General features: G+C 40.8%; 4 protein-coding genes and 1 long non-coding RNA gene across 5 annotated transcripts; 4 read left to right on the forward strand and 1 right to left on the reverse strand.

The window, feature by feature from the left end:
• Positions 1-23: 23 nt before the first annotated feature.
• LOC100255249 (probable inactive receptor kinase At2g26730) lies at positions 24-3,146 on the forward strand. Its single transcript, XM_010664893.3, has 2 exons — positions 24-1,756; positions 2,284-3,146. Exons 1-2 carry the CDS (start codon positions 460-462, stop codon positions 2,859-2,861), a joined length of 1,875 nt encoding a protein of 624 aa, XP_010663195.1. The 5' UTR covers positions 24-459; the 3' UTR covers positions 2,862-3,146.
• An 80-nt stretch (positions 3,147-3,226) lies between these two features.
• LOC104882287 (RING-H2 finger protein ATL46) lies at positions 3,227-6,096 on the forward strand. The gene has a single exon (XM_010664892.3). The coding sequence runs from the start codon at positions 4,887-4,889 to the stop codon at positions 5,979-5,981; it is 1,095 nt and encodes a 364-aa protein (XP_010663194.1). The 5' UTR covers positions 3,227-4,886; the 3' UTR covers positions 5,982-6,096.
• A 327-nt stretch (positions 6,097-6,423) lies between these two features.
• Positions 6,424-15,743, forward strand: LOC100260325 (RNA-dependent RNA polymerase 2). The gene is made up of 4 exons (XM_002280063.4): positions 6,424-7,024; positions 11,771-13,671; positions 14,421-14,571; positions 14,664-15,743. The coding sequence occupies exons 1-4, from the start codon at positions 6,491-6,493 to the stop codon at positions 15,459-15,461; spliced, it is 3,384 nt and encodes a 1,127-aa protein (XP_002280099.1). The 5' UTR covers positions 6,424-6,490; the 3' UTR covers positions 15,462-15,743.
• On the forward strand, positions 7,034-11,115 carry LOC132252825 (uncharacterized). The gene is made up of 2 exons (XR_009464628.1): positions 7,034-10,820; positions 10,931-11,115. It is a non-coding gene; the product is annotated as an uncharacterized LOC132252825 (long non-coding RNA).
• On the reverse strand, positions 15,528-16,417 carry LOC100246674 (uncharacterized). The gene has a single exon (XM_002283221.4). The coding sequence runs from the start codon at positions 16,415-16,417 to the stop codon at positions 15,926-15,928; it is 492 nt and encodes a 163-aa protein (XP_002283257.1). The 3' UTR covers positions 15,528-15,925.
• Between the last annotated feature and the right edge of the window lie 1,377 nt (positions 16,418-17,794).

The raw sequence follows: 17,794 nt of genomic DNA on the forward strand, positions 1-17,794 counted from the left end.
TCCATTTGTATGTACTTGTCAGAGAAAAATGCATGCTTGAATTAACTGATGAAGAATTTTGGATGGAAGATGGACAACCACTTTCCCGGCCGGCCAAATCTTGACCTTCCAATCTATCTTCAAATTTGTATTTTGTGGCCGCCTGTTGGAAAGGTCTGAATCAATCCGCAAATTCTCAGTATTAGTATAATGTTCTTGGAACCACCAAACACTCAATCTGCTTGGATTTGGTCCTGTTCTATCTGCCGGCGCATAATATTTAAATGCTGGTTTCTGCCTTTTGGGCCTATTTCTCTATTCACAAGTTACAAACCGTCATTGTAAAATCAGCCAAATGGCATTCAAAACTGATGAAGAAATCATATCAACAATGCTGGTTCCTTCTTGTTCCACAGTTCCAATGATTCAAGTCTACCTCATATACAAGAGCTCTGCAGAAACTGATCTCATTTACGGGAAATGGATCGAATTCCCATCTGGGTTCTTTCTGGTTTGGTTTTACTTCTCCTCCCAGTGGGAAACTCAGAAGAAGATGAGGTTAACCGGTCTTTGATTCAATTCATGACAAACATTTCACCTGGAAATGCAGGAAGAGGCTCGAATTGGGGTTGGAATATGAACTCAGACCCCTGCACTGACAAATGGGAGGGGGTGACATGTGACTCCCAGTCGAAATTTGTGAGGAAAGTAATTCTTGATGGACTCAATCTCGATGGAATTCTTGATGCAAAGTCTCTATGCAAAGTGAAAACACTTGCAGTATTGAGCCTGAACAACAACAGTGTTGTTGGAAAGTTATCCGAAGGGATATCAAGCTGCAAGCGATTGACCCACTTGTATGCAAGTGGAAACCATTTCTCAGGCGAGCTTCCCCAGAGTCTTTCCCGGTTGAGTAACTTGAAAAGGCTTCACATATCCAACAATAACTTCTCCGGCGTGCTGCCAGATTTGCCACGAATTTCAGGCTTAATATCATTCCTTGCTCAGAACAATCAACTCAGTGGGGAAATACCAAAATTTGATTTCTCCAACCTCCAGCAATTCAACGTCTCCAACAACAATTTCAGTGGTCCTATTCCAGATGTCGATGGACGTTTCTCTGCCAGCAGCTTCTCTGGTAATCCAGGATTATGTGGACCACCGCTTTCAAACACATGCCCACCATCTCTACCTTCTAAAAATGGATCAAAAGGTTTCTCCAGCAAGCAGCTTCTCACCTACTCAGGGTATATAATCCTTGGCCTGATTATTGTGCTCTTCCTTTTCTACAAATTGTTCAGAAAAAAGAGGCCGAAAGGTGAAAAGGTTGAGGTTATAAAGAAGGGAGTGAGCATGGAGTCTAGTAGCAACAAGCCCAGCAGTGTTTCCAGCCAGCTAAAAACCAGTGACAATAGATCGGAGTATTCAATAACATCTGCTGAAGCTGGAATGACTTCATCATCGCTTACAGTTCTTTCAAGTCCGGTGATAAATGGGTTGAGATTTGAGGATTTGCTCCGAGCTCCTGCTGAATTGATTGGGAGAGGAAAGCATGGAAGCCTCTACAAGGTTGTGCTGGAGAACAAGATGGTCTTGGCTGTGAAGAGGATCAAAGATTGGGGGATTTCTAGTCAGGATTTCAAGAGGAGAATGCAGAAGATAGATCAAGTGAAGCATCCAAATGTATTGCCTCCCCTCGCTTTTTATTGTTCCAAGCAGGAGAAGCTCCTTGTGTATGAATATCAGCAAAATGGCAGCCTCTTCAAGCTTCTCTATGGTAACTTCATTTCCACTATGTTCATTGTAGAATTTCATCACAGCTTACTTTCTGGTACTAAAAAGCAATCTTAGGGGGCCTGAGAGAGGGTTCAAACAAAATGGAAATAAAAGTTGAAAAGGAGAACTAGAAAACAAGGCTTTTCAGAAATCATACTTTTGTGGTTATGTCCACCGTCATGAATGATGCTGAAGCGCTTGTACTAGAAAAATGACCCAGTAAGTAATCATGAGCAGAAGCATATACAGTCTAGAACTGAAGTCATTAAACTCAAACCCCACAACTGGCTAGCTGAAAAACCTAATTGATTTCTATGTTGGGGAAAAACAAATTACCCAACACAAAAATTTGTCCCAGAACTTTGAATATTCCCCATATTTGAGTTATCAGTACTGCTCCACTCCCTTGATCTGCCCTTTTTCCTTTTTGATTTTTTCCTTCTTCTATCCTTTTTTTTATCCAAGTGTCTAAACATTCGAATGTAAAGGAGATAATAGCACAAGTATCCTAATGCATCTTAATTTCAGGAACCCAAAATGGCGAAGTATTTGAATGGGGAAGCAGACTAGGTGTTGCAGCTAGCATTGCTGAGGCATTGGCATTCATGTACAGTGAGCTCCATGACGATGGAATTGCTCATGGAAACCTAAAATCCACAAACATCTTGCTGGGAAAGGACATGGATCCATGTATCAGCGAATATGGGCTAATGGTGGTTGAAGACCAAGACCAACAATTCCTTGCCCAAGCTGAGAATCTCAAATCCAATGGTCCAAGTGGATACACTGCATATAGCACCTTCAAGGTAGATGTTTATGGTTTTGGAGTGATTCTTCTTGAACTGCTGACAGGGAAGCTTGTCCAGAACAGTGGCTTTGATTTAGCTAGATGGGTGCATTCAGTGCTTAGAGAGGAATGGACAGCGGAAGTTTTTGACAAGGCCCTGATTTTGGAAGGTGCAAGTGAAGAGAGGATGGTGAACTTGTTACAGGTTGCACTGAAGTGCATAAATCCTTCTCCCGGAGAGAGGCCAACCATAAATCAAGTTGCTGGAATGATAAACACAATAAAAGAGGAAGAAGAAAGATCCATAGTCTCCATATGATGAAGACTTCAGCCATATGCTTTAAAGAAACAGAGAATATGAAAACGCCGGTTATAGAAAATACTTCACCACTGATCCATTTGTATCTGGCAATACAGTTGGTTTATCAAACACAATTTTTTTTCCCAAGATTATCATTGAATTATTGTATTTTTCTTTGATGTATCCTACATCTTTCATCTTAGGTATCCTGCACTCTTTTCTTGTAATCCTACCACATTCCTCATGAATGTGTGGTCGCTCACTCACCTAATTGGGAAAGATATCTGCTCCAAAATTTGTCAAGTTTCTATTAGAAAAGTCTCATGAGAACATTTCTAGCAGTGTGTCCACTTGGAAGGGAAAAAAGAGAACAAAAAAAGAGAAGTCACAAAAAAGAAAGGAAAAAAGGTGATAGGAATCACGAATATCGTTCCCTACTTTCCTTCAAATTCAAGCAAAATGGACTGGTTTTATTTTCTATGGAAAGTTAAAGCAGGCTCTAAAAGATGTCACTGGATCCAACTCTGTTCATTTGGAGAAAGGATAAGATGGTTCCAACTTCACTTTTATACAGCTAATGTGCATTTCCACATTGTAATGATCCCTTTTGTGCTCCACAGAGAACAGTTAGGAGATTGCACTGTACAGAGAACAGATTCACACTTGCCTCTTTGGAAGTAACCTATTGGGAAGGAATGCATTTTTCACTTGGAGCTTACTGCTGATTTCTTGTTATGTAAGTAGACATCAACAACAACATTAGTTCACAATGAAAACAAAAGTGGGGTTGAATTTTGGAGCAGTACATTTTGTTTGATGTGAAGAAGAGAGAACATCAAAATCCAAAGAAACAGAGGAACTTTCCAACTTCCTTCTTGGTTGGGCATTAACAAACATCACTGCAACCAGGATAAACTGTCAGCCACTACAAGCATGAGGCTAAAAGTGGGCACAATCATCGGTTTAATGAGGCGCCATGCGCTGTACAGGGAAAGGAGAATGGGCCTACCATTAGGTTTTGTCTACCTCATGGATTTCTCTTCTGTCATCATATCTACGCGTCGGCGTCCACTTCATGTATGATATATGAAGGGAGGCACTAGTGTCTCTAGTGCTCACACTCGAAACTGCCAAGAGTTTAAACATTTGACAGTCTAGCTAGCTTGACATATACTGCGCCACTGGATTTGTAGACTTTGGTTTCATTTCTCATCCATGGATTTTTGACTAGCATAAACAATGGAAACTGCCCGTACCCGAGATTGATGGAAAGTTTCAGGGATTATTAGTAGGTAATGTTGTGGAAAGTCATCATGGGTAGACAATTATTTTGATAAATCCTGATGAATAAAGAAGTCACAGACACACAACTGTAGACAGTCACACACACACAACTGTAGACAGTCACATTGTCTATGGTGGGGGGCCTCTTAATCATTTCTCATTTTCTTTGTGGTCTCCTCCCTCTTATTTTTTCTCTTGAGAGGTGTTTGAATTCAAAGCCTATAGATTAAAGGATCCACATGAGATACAGCTCAACCACCTTACACCTTTCATACTACATAACAGAAATTGAAAATCCTTTTAAGAAGGCTGCTTTATTTGGGGTGAAGAGAACTTAAAAGCAGAACCAATCATCATCATCAACCAAACACATTGGGATTCTGTCAATGGTGTCATTGAACTGAGAGGTAGGTAATCTGCAGTTCAGTATCTCTGAATCTCCTAGCTCATCCTCTTCTTTAGTCTTGCACAATTGATCACCAAGCTTTCATGTCAAAGCAACGAAACTCAGAAGTGAACATTTTCTAGTACAGAATCACCTTCTTAAAGCAAAGGCTTTTCTCATACATGTAAGGAGAATTTTACATTTATTCAGCTATCAAACTCAATTCCCAAAGAGAAAAAAGACTGATTCTTTCCTCTTTAAGCCAGCAAGATAGGATGCCTTTCAGAGGGCATGTAGTAACTCCTGAATGAAGGAGTGTTTGATCTCATAAAGCTGATGAAAAGATGTGTTGTTGAGCATACTCATCTTCTAAAATGTCTAGAATTCCATCTCAACTCAAGCAAAAAGATGATATATTGATCCACCCACCCCCTCTATCTCCTGTCTCTTCATTCTCATACCCCTATAGTAGCACTATCTATGAAAAAGGATCAACCCCATCACCATCATCATCTGTTAGCAGAATTAGTCCAACACTTCTTCTGATTATAGTGATTCTAGCTATCATATTTTTCATCTCTGGCCTTCTCCATCTCCTTGTTAGATTTCTCATGAAGAGGCCATCTTCATTACTTTATCAATCTGGTAGGTACATAGAAACCTCTGGGTCTAATGCTTTCCAAAGACAACTGCAGCAACTCTTTCGCTTACATGACAGAGGTCTAGACCAAGCCTTCATAGATGCTCTACCTGTATTCACCTACAAGGATATTGTGGGCTTGAAAGAGCCATTTGATTGTGCAGTCTGTCTAAGTGAGTTTTCAGAAAATGATCAGCTGAGATTGCTTGTGATGTGTAGCCATGCTTTCCACATCAACTGCATAGACACGTGGCTCCTATCAAACTCTACATGTCCTCTATGTAGAGGGACTCTTTTAAGCTCTGGCCTTCCTCTTGAAAATCCGGTGCAGAATGGAGATGATCCCAGAGAAGCATCAAACACGTTTCCTAGTGAAGGAGATCATGAAGGGTGTTCCTCTAGTCAGAAGCCAGTGACTATGGAAGAAACTGGCAGCCAGAGGAGGGTCTTCCCTGTGAGACTTGGTAAGTTTAGAAGCTTGAATAATGAAGGAACACAAAGTGGGGAGAGAGAACAAGAGGGGACTAGCAGCTCCTATTTGGATGCCAGAAGATGCTACTCAATGGGGCCATGCCAGTATGTGGTTGGCGACTCAAACCTTCAAGTGGCTTTGTCTCATGACAATGGTGCTAGCAGTGAGGAGAAGCATGCCAAAGCAAGAGACCAACATGGGAATTGTTCAACTGATCATGAGGATGCGGAAGGGAAGAAAATCAGCAGTAGGATCAGAGGTGAGAGTTTCTCAGTCTCCAAGATCTGGCTCTGGCCCAAGAAGAACAAGGTCCCAAGCTCTTCAGACCCCCATATGAGTCTTCCATTTGCCCCATAAATATGGGTTTGCCCATGTGATGAAAACTCTCTGTATTCTTTAGATCAATCAATGCATAAATTAATTACCAAAATCTGTTGATGTTTTTGATAGTTGAATTCAGGAAATCTGTGTCTTTTAAGTCCCCTGTCAGCACATCCACAAAATGAATTATGTCGAAGAGACTTTCACTATATTCTTAAAATAAAAGATAAAAAATAAAATAAAATAAAATAAAAATTTTCATTGACACAAACAAATTTTCGAACTTAAGAAAGCTCAAATCTAAATATCTTTTAACCCCATTAATTTTAAGAAATTTTTGTTGATGCCCTGTTGAGTTCTATGAATTTATTCCAATTTTAGGTAAATATTAATGTTTAAGATAATCGATAATAAAATAATAATAAAAATAAAAATCTCAGGGTAAAAAGGAAAGAAATAAAAAGGCGAAACTTTTCTTTTTCAACTAAACCCTCATACAAAATTTCATGTCCAAATCATAATACTCCTTTCTTTTTCCCTCAACAATGGCCGTAGGGGAGAGACCCACAGTGAAGGTCTCAAACATCCCTAAAACAGCAATAGCCAAGGAGCTCTGGAGCTTCCTGGAGTCCAAGCTGGGACCCAATACAATCTACGCTTTGGAAATCGCCACTGAGCACAAAAACTGGAAGTCCAGAGGCTTCGGCAGAGTTCAGTTCGAGACCCTCCAAGCCAAGCGCGCTGCCGACCTCCTTTCTCTGCAAGGGGACCTCGTTTTCCGGGGCTCAAGCCTCTCCATCTCTGCCACCTTCGATGACATTATTGTTCGACCCGTTGAGCCCAGAAACCAAGTCGACTCGGGGGTTCTCCATGTGGGCTTCTTAGTTGAAGACGATTGCATGTTGGTTTTGGAGTCGTGGGAGGGTGTGAAAACTTTGGTTATGCCTGAGAGGAATAGGGTGGAGTTTTGGGTGGACAAGGATGGGGAGCGGTACAAGTTGGAGGTTCCATTTGACGATGTGTTGGAGAGCTCTGCATGTTGTTTGGGAGGTGGGAAAGTTAATGCGCTGCTTTTGAAGGTATACTTTCTTATCATGGTTGCTTGATTTTGATGGGAAATAGGAAGTAAAGCCCTGTGTTTTGAACTATTGATCAAAAACCCTTGGTTCGTCCAAGGTAAGCTACTATTGGGTTTCTAGTTATGTGTGGAGGGTTTCTCTCCACTTGTACTCCCCAAATCAAAAACCCTTGGTCCGTCCAAGGTAAGCTGATGATCCGTCTGAGATCAATCCGTCTAAACCGAAACAAGCTCGGTCTGGCGCAAGAGAAGAGAGATTTCCTTCTCTCTGAATGCCAAACAGAATGGACAAACCAAACCAACTGGGATTTCGAAACGGACCAATCAACACAGCTGGAGATTCCAGACATTAAACAAATGGATAATTACACTTAGTGCCTGAACGATGGTTTAGACAACAACATTTGCGCCTAAAAGTCAATGTCTAGTAATTGCTATGTGCAATTCGGGACATTGACAAACGTAAATGCATAGTCAACTACATGGTCTAAGACTCTTGCTCGACAACTAGTAAATGGCACTAGTCAACGGATTTTTTTTGTTGTGATTGCCCAATCCGCGCAGAGATGATGACATTGACTCTCTTGCTAAGACTTGATTTCCGCCCTAATGGCAATCATCATTACAAAAAAGGCATGAATGCACCATCAGCGCTATGGCGATGGTGTCATTTGCTCTATAAAAACCCCTCGAGAAGCATGAAAAAGGTACGCTCGTACAGAACCATTCGAAATAATTGGATTCATTCTCATTACTTTCTGACTTAAGCTTCGGAGGAGCGTGCCCGGACCACTTGTCCGGACATCCTTTTGTGTAGGGAAGAAGTTTGTCTGACTCTAGGGGAGCTAGACTAACCCAAATCCGGTTGGCACTACACCAACATTGGCGCCATCTGTGGAAACCGAAGAAACTAAGGATGTCAACACCCTCCAGAAGCCAATCATCAGCTATGGGTGGCAAGGATTATTTTGTATGGCGTAAAAGGATGGAGAGACGTCAACGAGAAAATGATCGGCAGATATAGACTCTGCTCTGTCAAATGAAATGACTCAAAGAAGAGAATGAAGAATTGCGGGCTCAAGTATCAACAGTGGGTCCATCTCAAAGTTGGCACACTCAAAGTCGACAAATTACCTCGAGACAGATTGTTGAGGCATCTTACCCCGGGGACACAAAGTTCTCCTCTGGCAATTATTCAAGACAATCCAAGGAGGAAACTTTGCTAGGTCACCAACTGCAATCGGAGCTTGCCTCAATGTCCCTTCCTGACGTTTTCTCTCCCAATCCTCTAGACGAGCCTGGCGTGCCTCAAAATCTGCTAAACGAGCAATCTCATAGAAAAGCAAATCCTTCAGCACGAAGTGTTCACTAAGCACTAGAGACGGAGGAGCTAGCCGGGGAAATACGAGGATGATAAACGGTTTAGGATTGTTGATCAGCGCTAGCAAGTTCTTGTCCGATAAAAAAACCTTGTAAGCTCGTTCGACTGTGTCTATCTCGAATAGCTTGTTGAGTCAAGCGAATGAAGCTTTTTCCACCCACTCTACAAGGTGTTCCCGCCTCTTCTTGCCTATATTGGACAAACAGAAAGATCATGAGTAAATTTACAGCAAGGAAGAAATGACAGTAAGATATAAAGAAAGTGACAAACTCCTTGCTTATATTACACAAACAAAAAGATCGTGAGTAAATTTACAGCAAAGAAGAAATGATAGCAAGATATAAAGAAAGTGACAGAAACGTGGCCTACTCGGAATCTCCAACAAACGTTGTGGAGAAAAAACTCCATCCGGTCCCTCGGATGAACCACTCCAAGGACGGGATACTAGAACATGCCCCTTGGCCCAGCTTTTGCATGAATTTGGAAGACCAATCATCAGTTGGAGGGAAGGAATATAGGTAGATAAGCTGAACCTTTCTTTCTGGCTCATCTTGATAGTATAAATGAACAAGACTTCCAGTAGGGAAAGATCCAGCTAGAAGAGCATGTCCAACACATTACACCCCATTAACACCCAGACAACATTTGGATGAAGAAAAGCTAGAGGGATTTATGTGAAATGAAGGAATTGTTTGAAGAAAGAAGGGATAGGTAAATGGAGCCCAACAGCGAATTGCTCCTTGGTAAAATACATCATGTTACTGGTAAAGTCAGCAAAGGATAGAGCCTCGTCATCTGTTAGTTGAATTGGGATATTGTCCGAAATATGAAAACGGGTCTAGAATTCCCTTTCAGATAGGACACCAACTGGACGCTCTGATCTGAGGCGCCCGACTCTAGTGTTTTTCCATCCACTTTGTTGAGGTTTTCGCTAGTAGACGCGACTCCTCTTCTTGCCATTATGCTAAGTGGATTTGGGTCATGTGGAAACCTGTGCAGGTCAACGCAGTTATCAGGACCAATCACCTGACCCATCCACCGTTTAGTGTTGCCTCAGCAATACAAAAATGAACCTAAATGGACCACAAGCCCGAAACTAGACAGATTTGGCTATCAAAACTTGCAGAGCAAGTCTCTTAGCCAATGACTAAGGAAGAATTGCTCCCACCGCCCCAATGCAATGACAACGAAAAACATGAACCAACGACAAAAACACAAATGCACTAACAACACAAGAACAAAAGAGGAAACCGAAAAGCCCTAAATCCGGCCGTTGGCACATCCATCCTCTTTCAAACAAAGCACCCAGAACAAGCAAAGACATTGAGAAACCCTAAATCTGGACGCCAAGGTGTCCATTTTCTCTCTAACCAAACAACCGTCGACACGGTCCAAAGAAGAACAACAAGCATTGCAAAAGGAAAAGTGAGCGATGGAAAACTTACCAGAGTCAGGAATGAACACTCTCTAGTGGGAAAGAAATCCACCGGAAGCAAGTCTAAGGCCGGTGAGAGCAGCGACCGATGGGGCGGCGGAGGTGCAACGCAGGTAGGAAAACTCCAAAGCAGGAAAAGGCCAAAAGGTGACCCAAAAAGTATGGAGCTCCGCTATTTATAGGGATCCAAAAACCTAGGTATTCCAAAGGACAAGCCACTTGGAAACGTTTTCCAAAGCCAAATGAAGAGACATGCTACCTCACAACCAACCTTGATTGATGTGACCCATCATTGCAGCCCCAAATGACACGTGTTCCTAGGCACCTAGATAACTTGAAGAAACAAATAATCTGTTCTACTTCAACCTGCTAGCTACCCGACCGGATAGAAGCAGACAGATTAAGGGGGCATTGTGGGGGGTTTCCCTTCACATGTCCTCCCCTAAATCAAAAACCCTTGGTCCGTCCAAGGTAAGCTAATGATCCTTCTGAGATCAATCTGTCTAAATTGAAATAAGCTTTGTCTAGATCAAGAGGAGATAGATTTTCTTCTTTCTAAATGTCAGACGAAATGGACAAACTAAGCCAACTGGGATTTCCAAACGGACCAACCAACACAGTCGGAGATTCCAGACATTGAATAAATTGATAATCACACCTAGTGCCTGAGTGACGACATTTGCACCTAAAAGTCAATGTCTAGTAATTGTTACGCGCAATCAGCGACATTGACAAATGTAAATGCATAGTCAATCACATGGTTCAAGACTCTTGTTCGACAGCCAACAAATGACACCAATCTGCGGATTTTGTTTGGTGTGATTGCCCAATCGCGCAGAGATGATGGCATTGATTCTCTTTCTAAGGTTTGATTTCCACCTTGATGGCAATCATCATCACAAAAAAGGCATGAATGCACCATCAGCGCTATGGCAATGGTGCCATCCACTCTATAAAAACCCCTTGAGAAGCAAGAAAAAGGTACGCGCATACAGAGCCATTCAAAATAATTGGATTCGTCCTTATTACTTTATGACTTAAGCTTCGAAAGGGCATGCCCGGACCACTTATTCGGACATCCTTATGTGCAGGGAAGAAGTCCATCTGACTTTAGGGAAGCTAAACAGACCCAAATCCGATTGGCACTGCACCAACAATGTGCTAATATTTTTCCTATGTATGAAATTTTTATTTGTTAGTTCTTATCTGGGATCATGTTTTGGAGGTATTTGTGTTTTTTGGAAAGTGAGAAAAGTCAATGTAGTTCCTTCTTCTTCTTGATAATTTTTGTCTAGAATTAAGGGGGAAAAGAAAGAAAGCTGTGTTATTTGAACTATTGGGCTGTCTTCTTTTCATTACATTTGTATCTTATCTTCTTCTATGTCTCAGTCTTGTTTGAATTCTAGGTCTTGATCTGATAATATTGATATTTACTTTGGGCTGGTTGCTAAGAAACTGCCCTCCACTAAGCCAAATAGTTCTATTTGCCTCAACTCATTGGGATTCAAAAAAATCCCTTTTTGATTTATGGGAATCACACTCACTTAAGCCAGGCCACAGGACGACAGAAGCTTATAAGTTTTATGTTGAATTATTCACTTAGGAAATATTAAATTGGTATCCATGTCATCCTTGCTCCATGGCAAACTCATCTGATGTCATGAAAATGAAGGACACATTGTTATTTAGATAGTATATAATGAATCTTCTGAATCAATGTTATTCTCCTTCACCCGGGTCGAAAATAATGGGAAATGAAAAATTAGAGTGAAAGGATAAAGCTGCATATAAGATATGGCATTGGGGTGAAACTTACAAGTTTATGTGATTTTTTTTTTTTTTTTTTTAAAGAGTTAGGCTTTGGATCTTATTTATTTGTTTGGACTAGATCTTATCTGAAAATTATCTCACATTAAACTGTTGTGTTCCAGCTCAAGTATGCACCAAAGATCTTCCAAAAATTTGCAGGCCCTAATATAGCTTCAAAGTTCAGTGCTGACCGGTACCATATCTCTAAGGAAGATGCTGAGTTCCTTTGGCTACGGACGACAGATTTTTCGAGTATAAAGTCACTTGGACAGTCAACTTCATTTTGTTGGGAAATTAAAGAAGGATTTCCAGCTTTAGATATTTTTGCTAGTTTTCCATATTATAAAGATCTGACTGAGCTAACTTTAGAACAAGGGGAAGGATTTTGTTCAGATTCTGGGCTAGTTCCTCTTGTGAAATGTGAATCAGGTCCTAAGTTAGCTTATGAAATCCTTTTCCAGCTCAACTCCCTTGTCCATGCTCAAAAGATTAGCCTTGCTGCAGTTGACACTGATTTGATTGAGATACTTAGCAATTTACCTGTAGACACTGCTATTATGATTCTTCAGAAGTTGCATAAACGGAAGTCTACTCGTTATGATCCCATATCATTTATTAAGGCTCAGGCACATATCATCAACATGAACATTAAGAATCTTCCACCATCATCTCACAGCAGGTTAACAAACAATAATGTAATGAGTTGCCATAGAGTCCTTGTTACCCCGTCAAAGATTTATTGCTTGGGTCCTGAGCTTGAGTCTTCTAACTATGTTGTAAAGCACTATGCAGCATATGCTTCAGATTTCGTGAGAGTTTCTTTTGTTGAAGAAGATTGGAGTAAACTTCCTTCAAATGCCCTTTCCATGAGTATTCGTAAAGCTTTCTTTGCCGACCCTTTCAGAACTGAAATATATCATCGAATATTATCTATTCTCCGTGAGGGAATTGTAATTGGAGCTAAAAGATTTCAGTTTCTTGCATTCTCTGCTAGTCAACTCCGTTCGAATTCTGTTTGGATGTTTGCTTCTAATGACAAAGTAAGAGTAGATGATATTAGAGAATGGATGGGCTGCTTCAAAAAGATCCGCAGTGTGTCAAAATGTGCAGCAAGGATGGGTCAATTGTTCAGTTCTTCTGTACAAACACTCCCTGTCCCGGTACAAGATGTTGAGGTTATTCCTGATATTGAAGTTACCTCTGATGGTTTTGGCTACTGCTTCTCAGATGGAATCGGAAAAATTTCACTCTCTTTTGCTAAGCAAGTTGCTCAGAAGTGTGGGTTGCATCAAACACCTTCAGCATTCCAAATTCGATATGGTGGTTATAAAGGTGTTATAGCTGTTGACCGGAATTCCTTCCGGAAGCTCTCTCTACGCAGTAGTATGTTAAAATTTGAATCACAAAACAGGATGCTTAATGTCACTAAGTGGAGTGAGTCTACGCCTTGCTATTTGAACCGGGAGATTGTTTCCCTCTTGTCTACCCTGGGAGTGGAGGATGAAAATTTTGAAGCATTGCTAAATGAACAAATGCATCTTCTGGACAAAATGCTGACAAATAGGCAGGCCGCTCTGGATGTTTTAGAGAGCATGGGTGGGATTGATAATAAAAACATTCTAGCAAAGATGCTGCTTCAGGGTTACGAGCCAAATGTGGAGCCTTACCTTTCAATGATGCTTCAAGCTTATCGTGAGAGCCAATTGTCTGATATAAGAACTAGATGCCGGATTTTTGTCCCAAAGGCCCGTGTTCTAATTGGATGCTTGGACGAGACAGGAATTTTAAATTATGGCCAAGTTTATGTCCGAGTAACCATGACAAAAGCAGAGCACAAATGCCGAAATCAGAGTTTTTTCCAGAAGGTGGATGACACGACCTCTGTAGTAATAGGGAAGGTGATTGTAACCAAAAACCCATGTCTTCATCCAGGAGATATCAGAGTTCTTGATGCAGTTTATGAGGTAGAATTGGAGGAGAAAGGTTTGGTGGATTGTATCCTTTTTCCTCAGAAAGGGGAAAGGTATGAAGCACATCTCCCTCTCTGCCTCTGTCCCACACACCTCACTTTATACACACACACACTACATCTTTTCAGTGAAATATTTTCATCAAGGATTGAAGGATATAATTTATGCTTGGATGATTAGACAAGAATTATATGATGAGTCATTCTATTGTACTGCATTGGAGCCATAGCTCCCAATTCAAGTTGAACAATTAAGGACTCATTATAGGTTCTGATATTTCAAATTTTGTTCTTTTACTTTCTCAACAGATGAAATTGATTTTTCAAACATACAACAAATGAATAATACTGATTCGGTAACTTAGAATTTTTCCTTACAGGGCTCATTGCATTTCTCTGCATATTTTCCTTCCTTCCCCAACATGATATGAGATGCTTGTCAAATTCAAATTATCCAATTAATAGATCCATAATATGAGATCTTTCCCTGAATGATTTGATTAGATAGTGAAAAGAAAAAGAGAGTTTATTTCATGTTTTATCATATAGGCTAAGTTTTCTAATGTATTATTACTGCTACTGCTATTGATTGATGGAGAGCAGAGTGCTCAAATATGTCTCGTATATTTGAATTCAATGATATGCCCTTTTTTGCCTTCTGAGTAGTCTGGCTTCAGCATTCTCTGTTCAAGAACTCTAATATTTCATACCGAGAAATAGATGCTTCTTCTAGTTCATTCACCGATTTTCTGCATTTACCATTTCTGTTTTGAATAGTAACAATGATAATCACAAATCTATAGGCCTCATCCAAATGAGTGTTCTGGTGGCGATCTCGATGGAGATCAATTTTTCATATGCTGGGATGAAGGTCTCATCCCAAGCCAAACTGAGGCCCCCATGGACTACACCAGCAGAAGACCTCGCATAATGGATCATGATGTGACCTTAGAGGTAATTTTAACTGAACCCATTTTCTACCAGTGTGGAACTGAGAAGAACCCCATAATATGTTGTGAAAAGTGTTTGTTTGCTGAAATTTGCAGGAAATCCAAAAGTTTTTTGTTGATTACATGATCAATGACACTCTGGGTGTCATCTCTACTGCACATTTGGTACATGCAGATCGCGAACCAGAGAAAGCCCGGAGTAAAAAATGTCTTGAGCTGGCAACCCTTCACTCCATGGCCGTGGACTTTGCAAAGACGGGAGCCCCAGCAGAGATGCCTAGGGTTTTAAAACCAAAGGAATTTCCGGATTTCATGGAGAGAGTAGACAAACCCATGTACATCTCCAATGGAGCACTGGGGAAGCTCTACCGTGCCACCATTGCCTCAAGAGTGAATGAAAAGTCCAGCTTTGTTTGGTCAGGGACGATCCCAGGCGCTGCCTATGATCATGATCTTGAAGTGGACGGCTTCGAAACCTTTCTCGAAATTGCAAAACTTCACAAGGAGATGTATGCAGAGAAAATGGCCACATTAATGAATTTCTATGGGGCGGAGAGTGAGGATGAAATGCTGACAGGTAATCTGCGAAACAAGTTGATGTATCTGCAGCGGGATAACAGGAGATTCACAGAAATGAAGGATCGAATACTGATATCAGTTAAGAGCCTACAGAAAGAAGCCAAAGAATGGTTGTATGGTAGCTGCAAGCCACACCAACATCAGAAAATGGCCTCAGCTTGGTACCATGTCACTTATCACTCTACTTTCTCTTCACAGACCCCTAATTTCTTGAGCTTCCCTTGGATTGTGGGAGAGGTTTTGCTGGTCATTAAGTCTGCAAATAGCAGAAAAGCTGAAACTTCGAAAGATAATTGTATTCAGCAGAATATGTAAATTGGATGTTATTTACTAAGAAAAGAGAATTGATGAAGAAAACAGCTCATATAGAGAGAGAGAATATGCTTCCAATATGTGTTTCCACTGATTTCAAAACCAATTTGTATACCACCAAAGGTCCTTATTACCAAGCAAACAAAAAACAAATATTTTAATACGAAAAGCCAACCTACACCCTTTGCTTCTAAAGGATTCTTCTATTCGATGATTCGCCACTGTTTTGTACACCACAGCTGCTTTCGGAAAACAAACAAAACGACTATATATTTTTTTATTTTTTTTTAAAAAAAAAAATGGAACAGAAACTTGTTATGATGAGTGATGACTGGGATCAAAAGCCTGTTCACGTCACAAAGTCAAGCTTTCAGCTCATACACGATTCATGACGTTGACGCTCCTCCCCCACCACATCGACCTACCGGCGCTCCTTAGCCCCACGCAGCCTCCTCCGCCCAATCCGGTCACGTGAGTGTGATTGCATCCTTATCTTCCATTGACGACTTTGACGATAATGATACTGAGGCGTACCGGGCGGTAAATTCGTAGCCACGATCGTCGTCCGAACTACCGTTGTGTCCTGCGCCTTCGTCGAAGTTCAGAGAGTAACTGAGCGGATCGTACTGGAATTTCCCGTGCCTGGCCCCTCCGCTTCTGGTCTTGTTGAATCGCCGGATAAAAGTCTTCCATCTAGGCCCGGCAGCAAGCTCCGACCACTCCCGGACTTTCTTGAAACTTCTCAGGCTCCGTCCCCACCAGGTGTCTTCGTTCTGGGCCGTCCGCATCTTCTCCCACCACGCCAGTCCGACGGTGGATGATCGGCTGGAGCCGAAGCAGGGGATGCAGAAGCAGCAGCTTCTACTAGAAAAGAGACCGGTGGTAGCGTCCATAGGTGACTCCGCTTCCGCTTGCGCTTCCACTTCTTTGTGAGCCATGTTTGAATCCTCCGTCGGCATCGGAGAATTGAGTTCCGTGGTTCACCGGAAAACAAACCCTAATTCTCTTCGATCTCCATAACTTCCAGTACCACGCGTATATATATACAAGGAAATTTGGATGATGGTAACGGAAACTAAGAAGAGAGAGAGAGAGAGAGAGAGAGTGATATGTAGTGTGGTGACCGGATAATCCCGGTAAATTTAGGCATTATTCACCGGTTGGCCCCGGTAATAAACATTTGCATAGTCGGGGGAGAGGGGTGATGTGGGAAATTAACATGGCGTATGAGCCGTTGCTAGCAGGTAGGTGGTGGGTCAGGGCCTACTTGGAATCCATCTAATAAAAATATAAATAAATGAGGGAGATTATGCCAGGCTGGGAAAACCCTCATCAGATGTTATATGATTCTTCTTTTTATTGGGTGATTTCATTGAGGAAGTGGTAACACCCTCTGTTCGAGTGAAATCCACAAAATTTTCTCACCAAATTTTCTGTGTAAACAAACAAGGAAATGCATTTGGCTTTTTATTATGTGTATAGCTGTGAGTGGTTGAACCAAGTGGCAAGTGGTGGGCAACAAGTTGATCCAAAATCTAGATTGGGGATTGACCAAACCATTCAAGATACCTAGTTTTGGTGAGTTCAAATTGACCAAACTTGTTCTCCTAATTGAAAATGACAAATGTTTCCAAAATTTATTACCAACTTCACTCCTCCACTCAACACTCAAGACTCAATCCACACTACCACAATATTGGTACTCAATTGCCCCATCCCATGAAAAGTCAATTAGGCTTGGATAATGTCAATACAATTCAAATTTCATCTTATAATTGAATCAAGGATTCAAATCTTTAGGGAAATACCAAAAATATCTAACGAAAATTTGAAAGAAAAAAAAAATGGACATTCAAATGTTAGAAAAACGGGAAAATATGATAAGATAAGCAATAATCTATTTATTGAAATGATTCGATTTCATTAAATATTAACATTTTCTATAAATTATATTATCTCTAGAAAATTTTGGGAGAACCAAAAAATATTTTGGAGCAATTGTGAGTCAAGGAATCGTTCTAATGAATGTTGGATCAAGCTACATGAAAATGAAATATTTATAAGGAAACTTTGAACGGTATAAAACATTTATGACTATTAGATTGTATCCATATTTAAATCTAACCATTGAATTGAATTTTAGAAAATGTTTCTAATAAGTGTTTTTAGCTGTTTAAAGATAAGCAATCGATTATCTCCCAAAATCCACTATTTATCACCAAAATATCATGATAAATTGAGGTGACACTCTCTTGTGTCCTTCCATCCTTTCCCCCATATGTTAAAGATTTTTTTTTTTTTTTTTTTTTGTGAAATGAATGATTTTCCATCTTTAC

Source organism: Vitis vinifera, chromosome 17, assembly GCF_030704535.1.
Source record: "Vitis vinifera cultivar Pinot Noir 40024 chromosome 17, ASM3070453v1".
Taxonomy (NCBI): domain Eukaryota; kingdom Viridiplantae; phylum Streptophyta; class Magnoliopsida; order Vitales; family Vitaceae; genus Vitis; species Vitis vinifera.

Bases quoted from the DNA above. Each gene is read 5' to 3' on its own strand.
- LOC100255249 (XM_010664893.3), top strand. From the start codon at position 460: ATGGATCGAATTCCCATCTGGGTTCTTTCTGGTTTGGTTTTACTTCTC. The intron at 1,757-2,283 runs GTAACTTCATTT...TCTTAATTTCAG, and splicing joins CCTCTTCAAGCTTCTCTATG to GAACCCAAAATGGCGAAGTA.
- LOC104882287 (XM_010664892.3), top strand. From the start codon at position 4,887: ATGTCTAGAATTCCATCTCAACTCAAGCAAAAAGATGATATATTGATC.
- LOC100246674 (XM_002283221.4), bottom strand. From the start codon at position 16,417: ATGCCGACGGAGGATTCAAACATGGCTCACAAAGAAGTGGAAGCGCAA.
- LOC100260325 (XM_002280063.4), top strand. From the start codon at position 6,491: ATGGCCGTAGGGGAGAGACCCACAGTGAAGGTCTCAAACATCCCTAAA. The intron at 7,025-11,770 runs GTATACTTTCTT...GTTGTGTTCCAG, and splicing joins TTAATGCGCTGCTTTTGAAG to CTCAAGTATGCACCAAAGAT. The intron at 14,572-14,663 runs GTAATTTTAACT...TGAAATTTGCAG, and splicing joins ATCATGATGTGACCTTAGAG to GAAATCCAAAAGTTTTTTGT.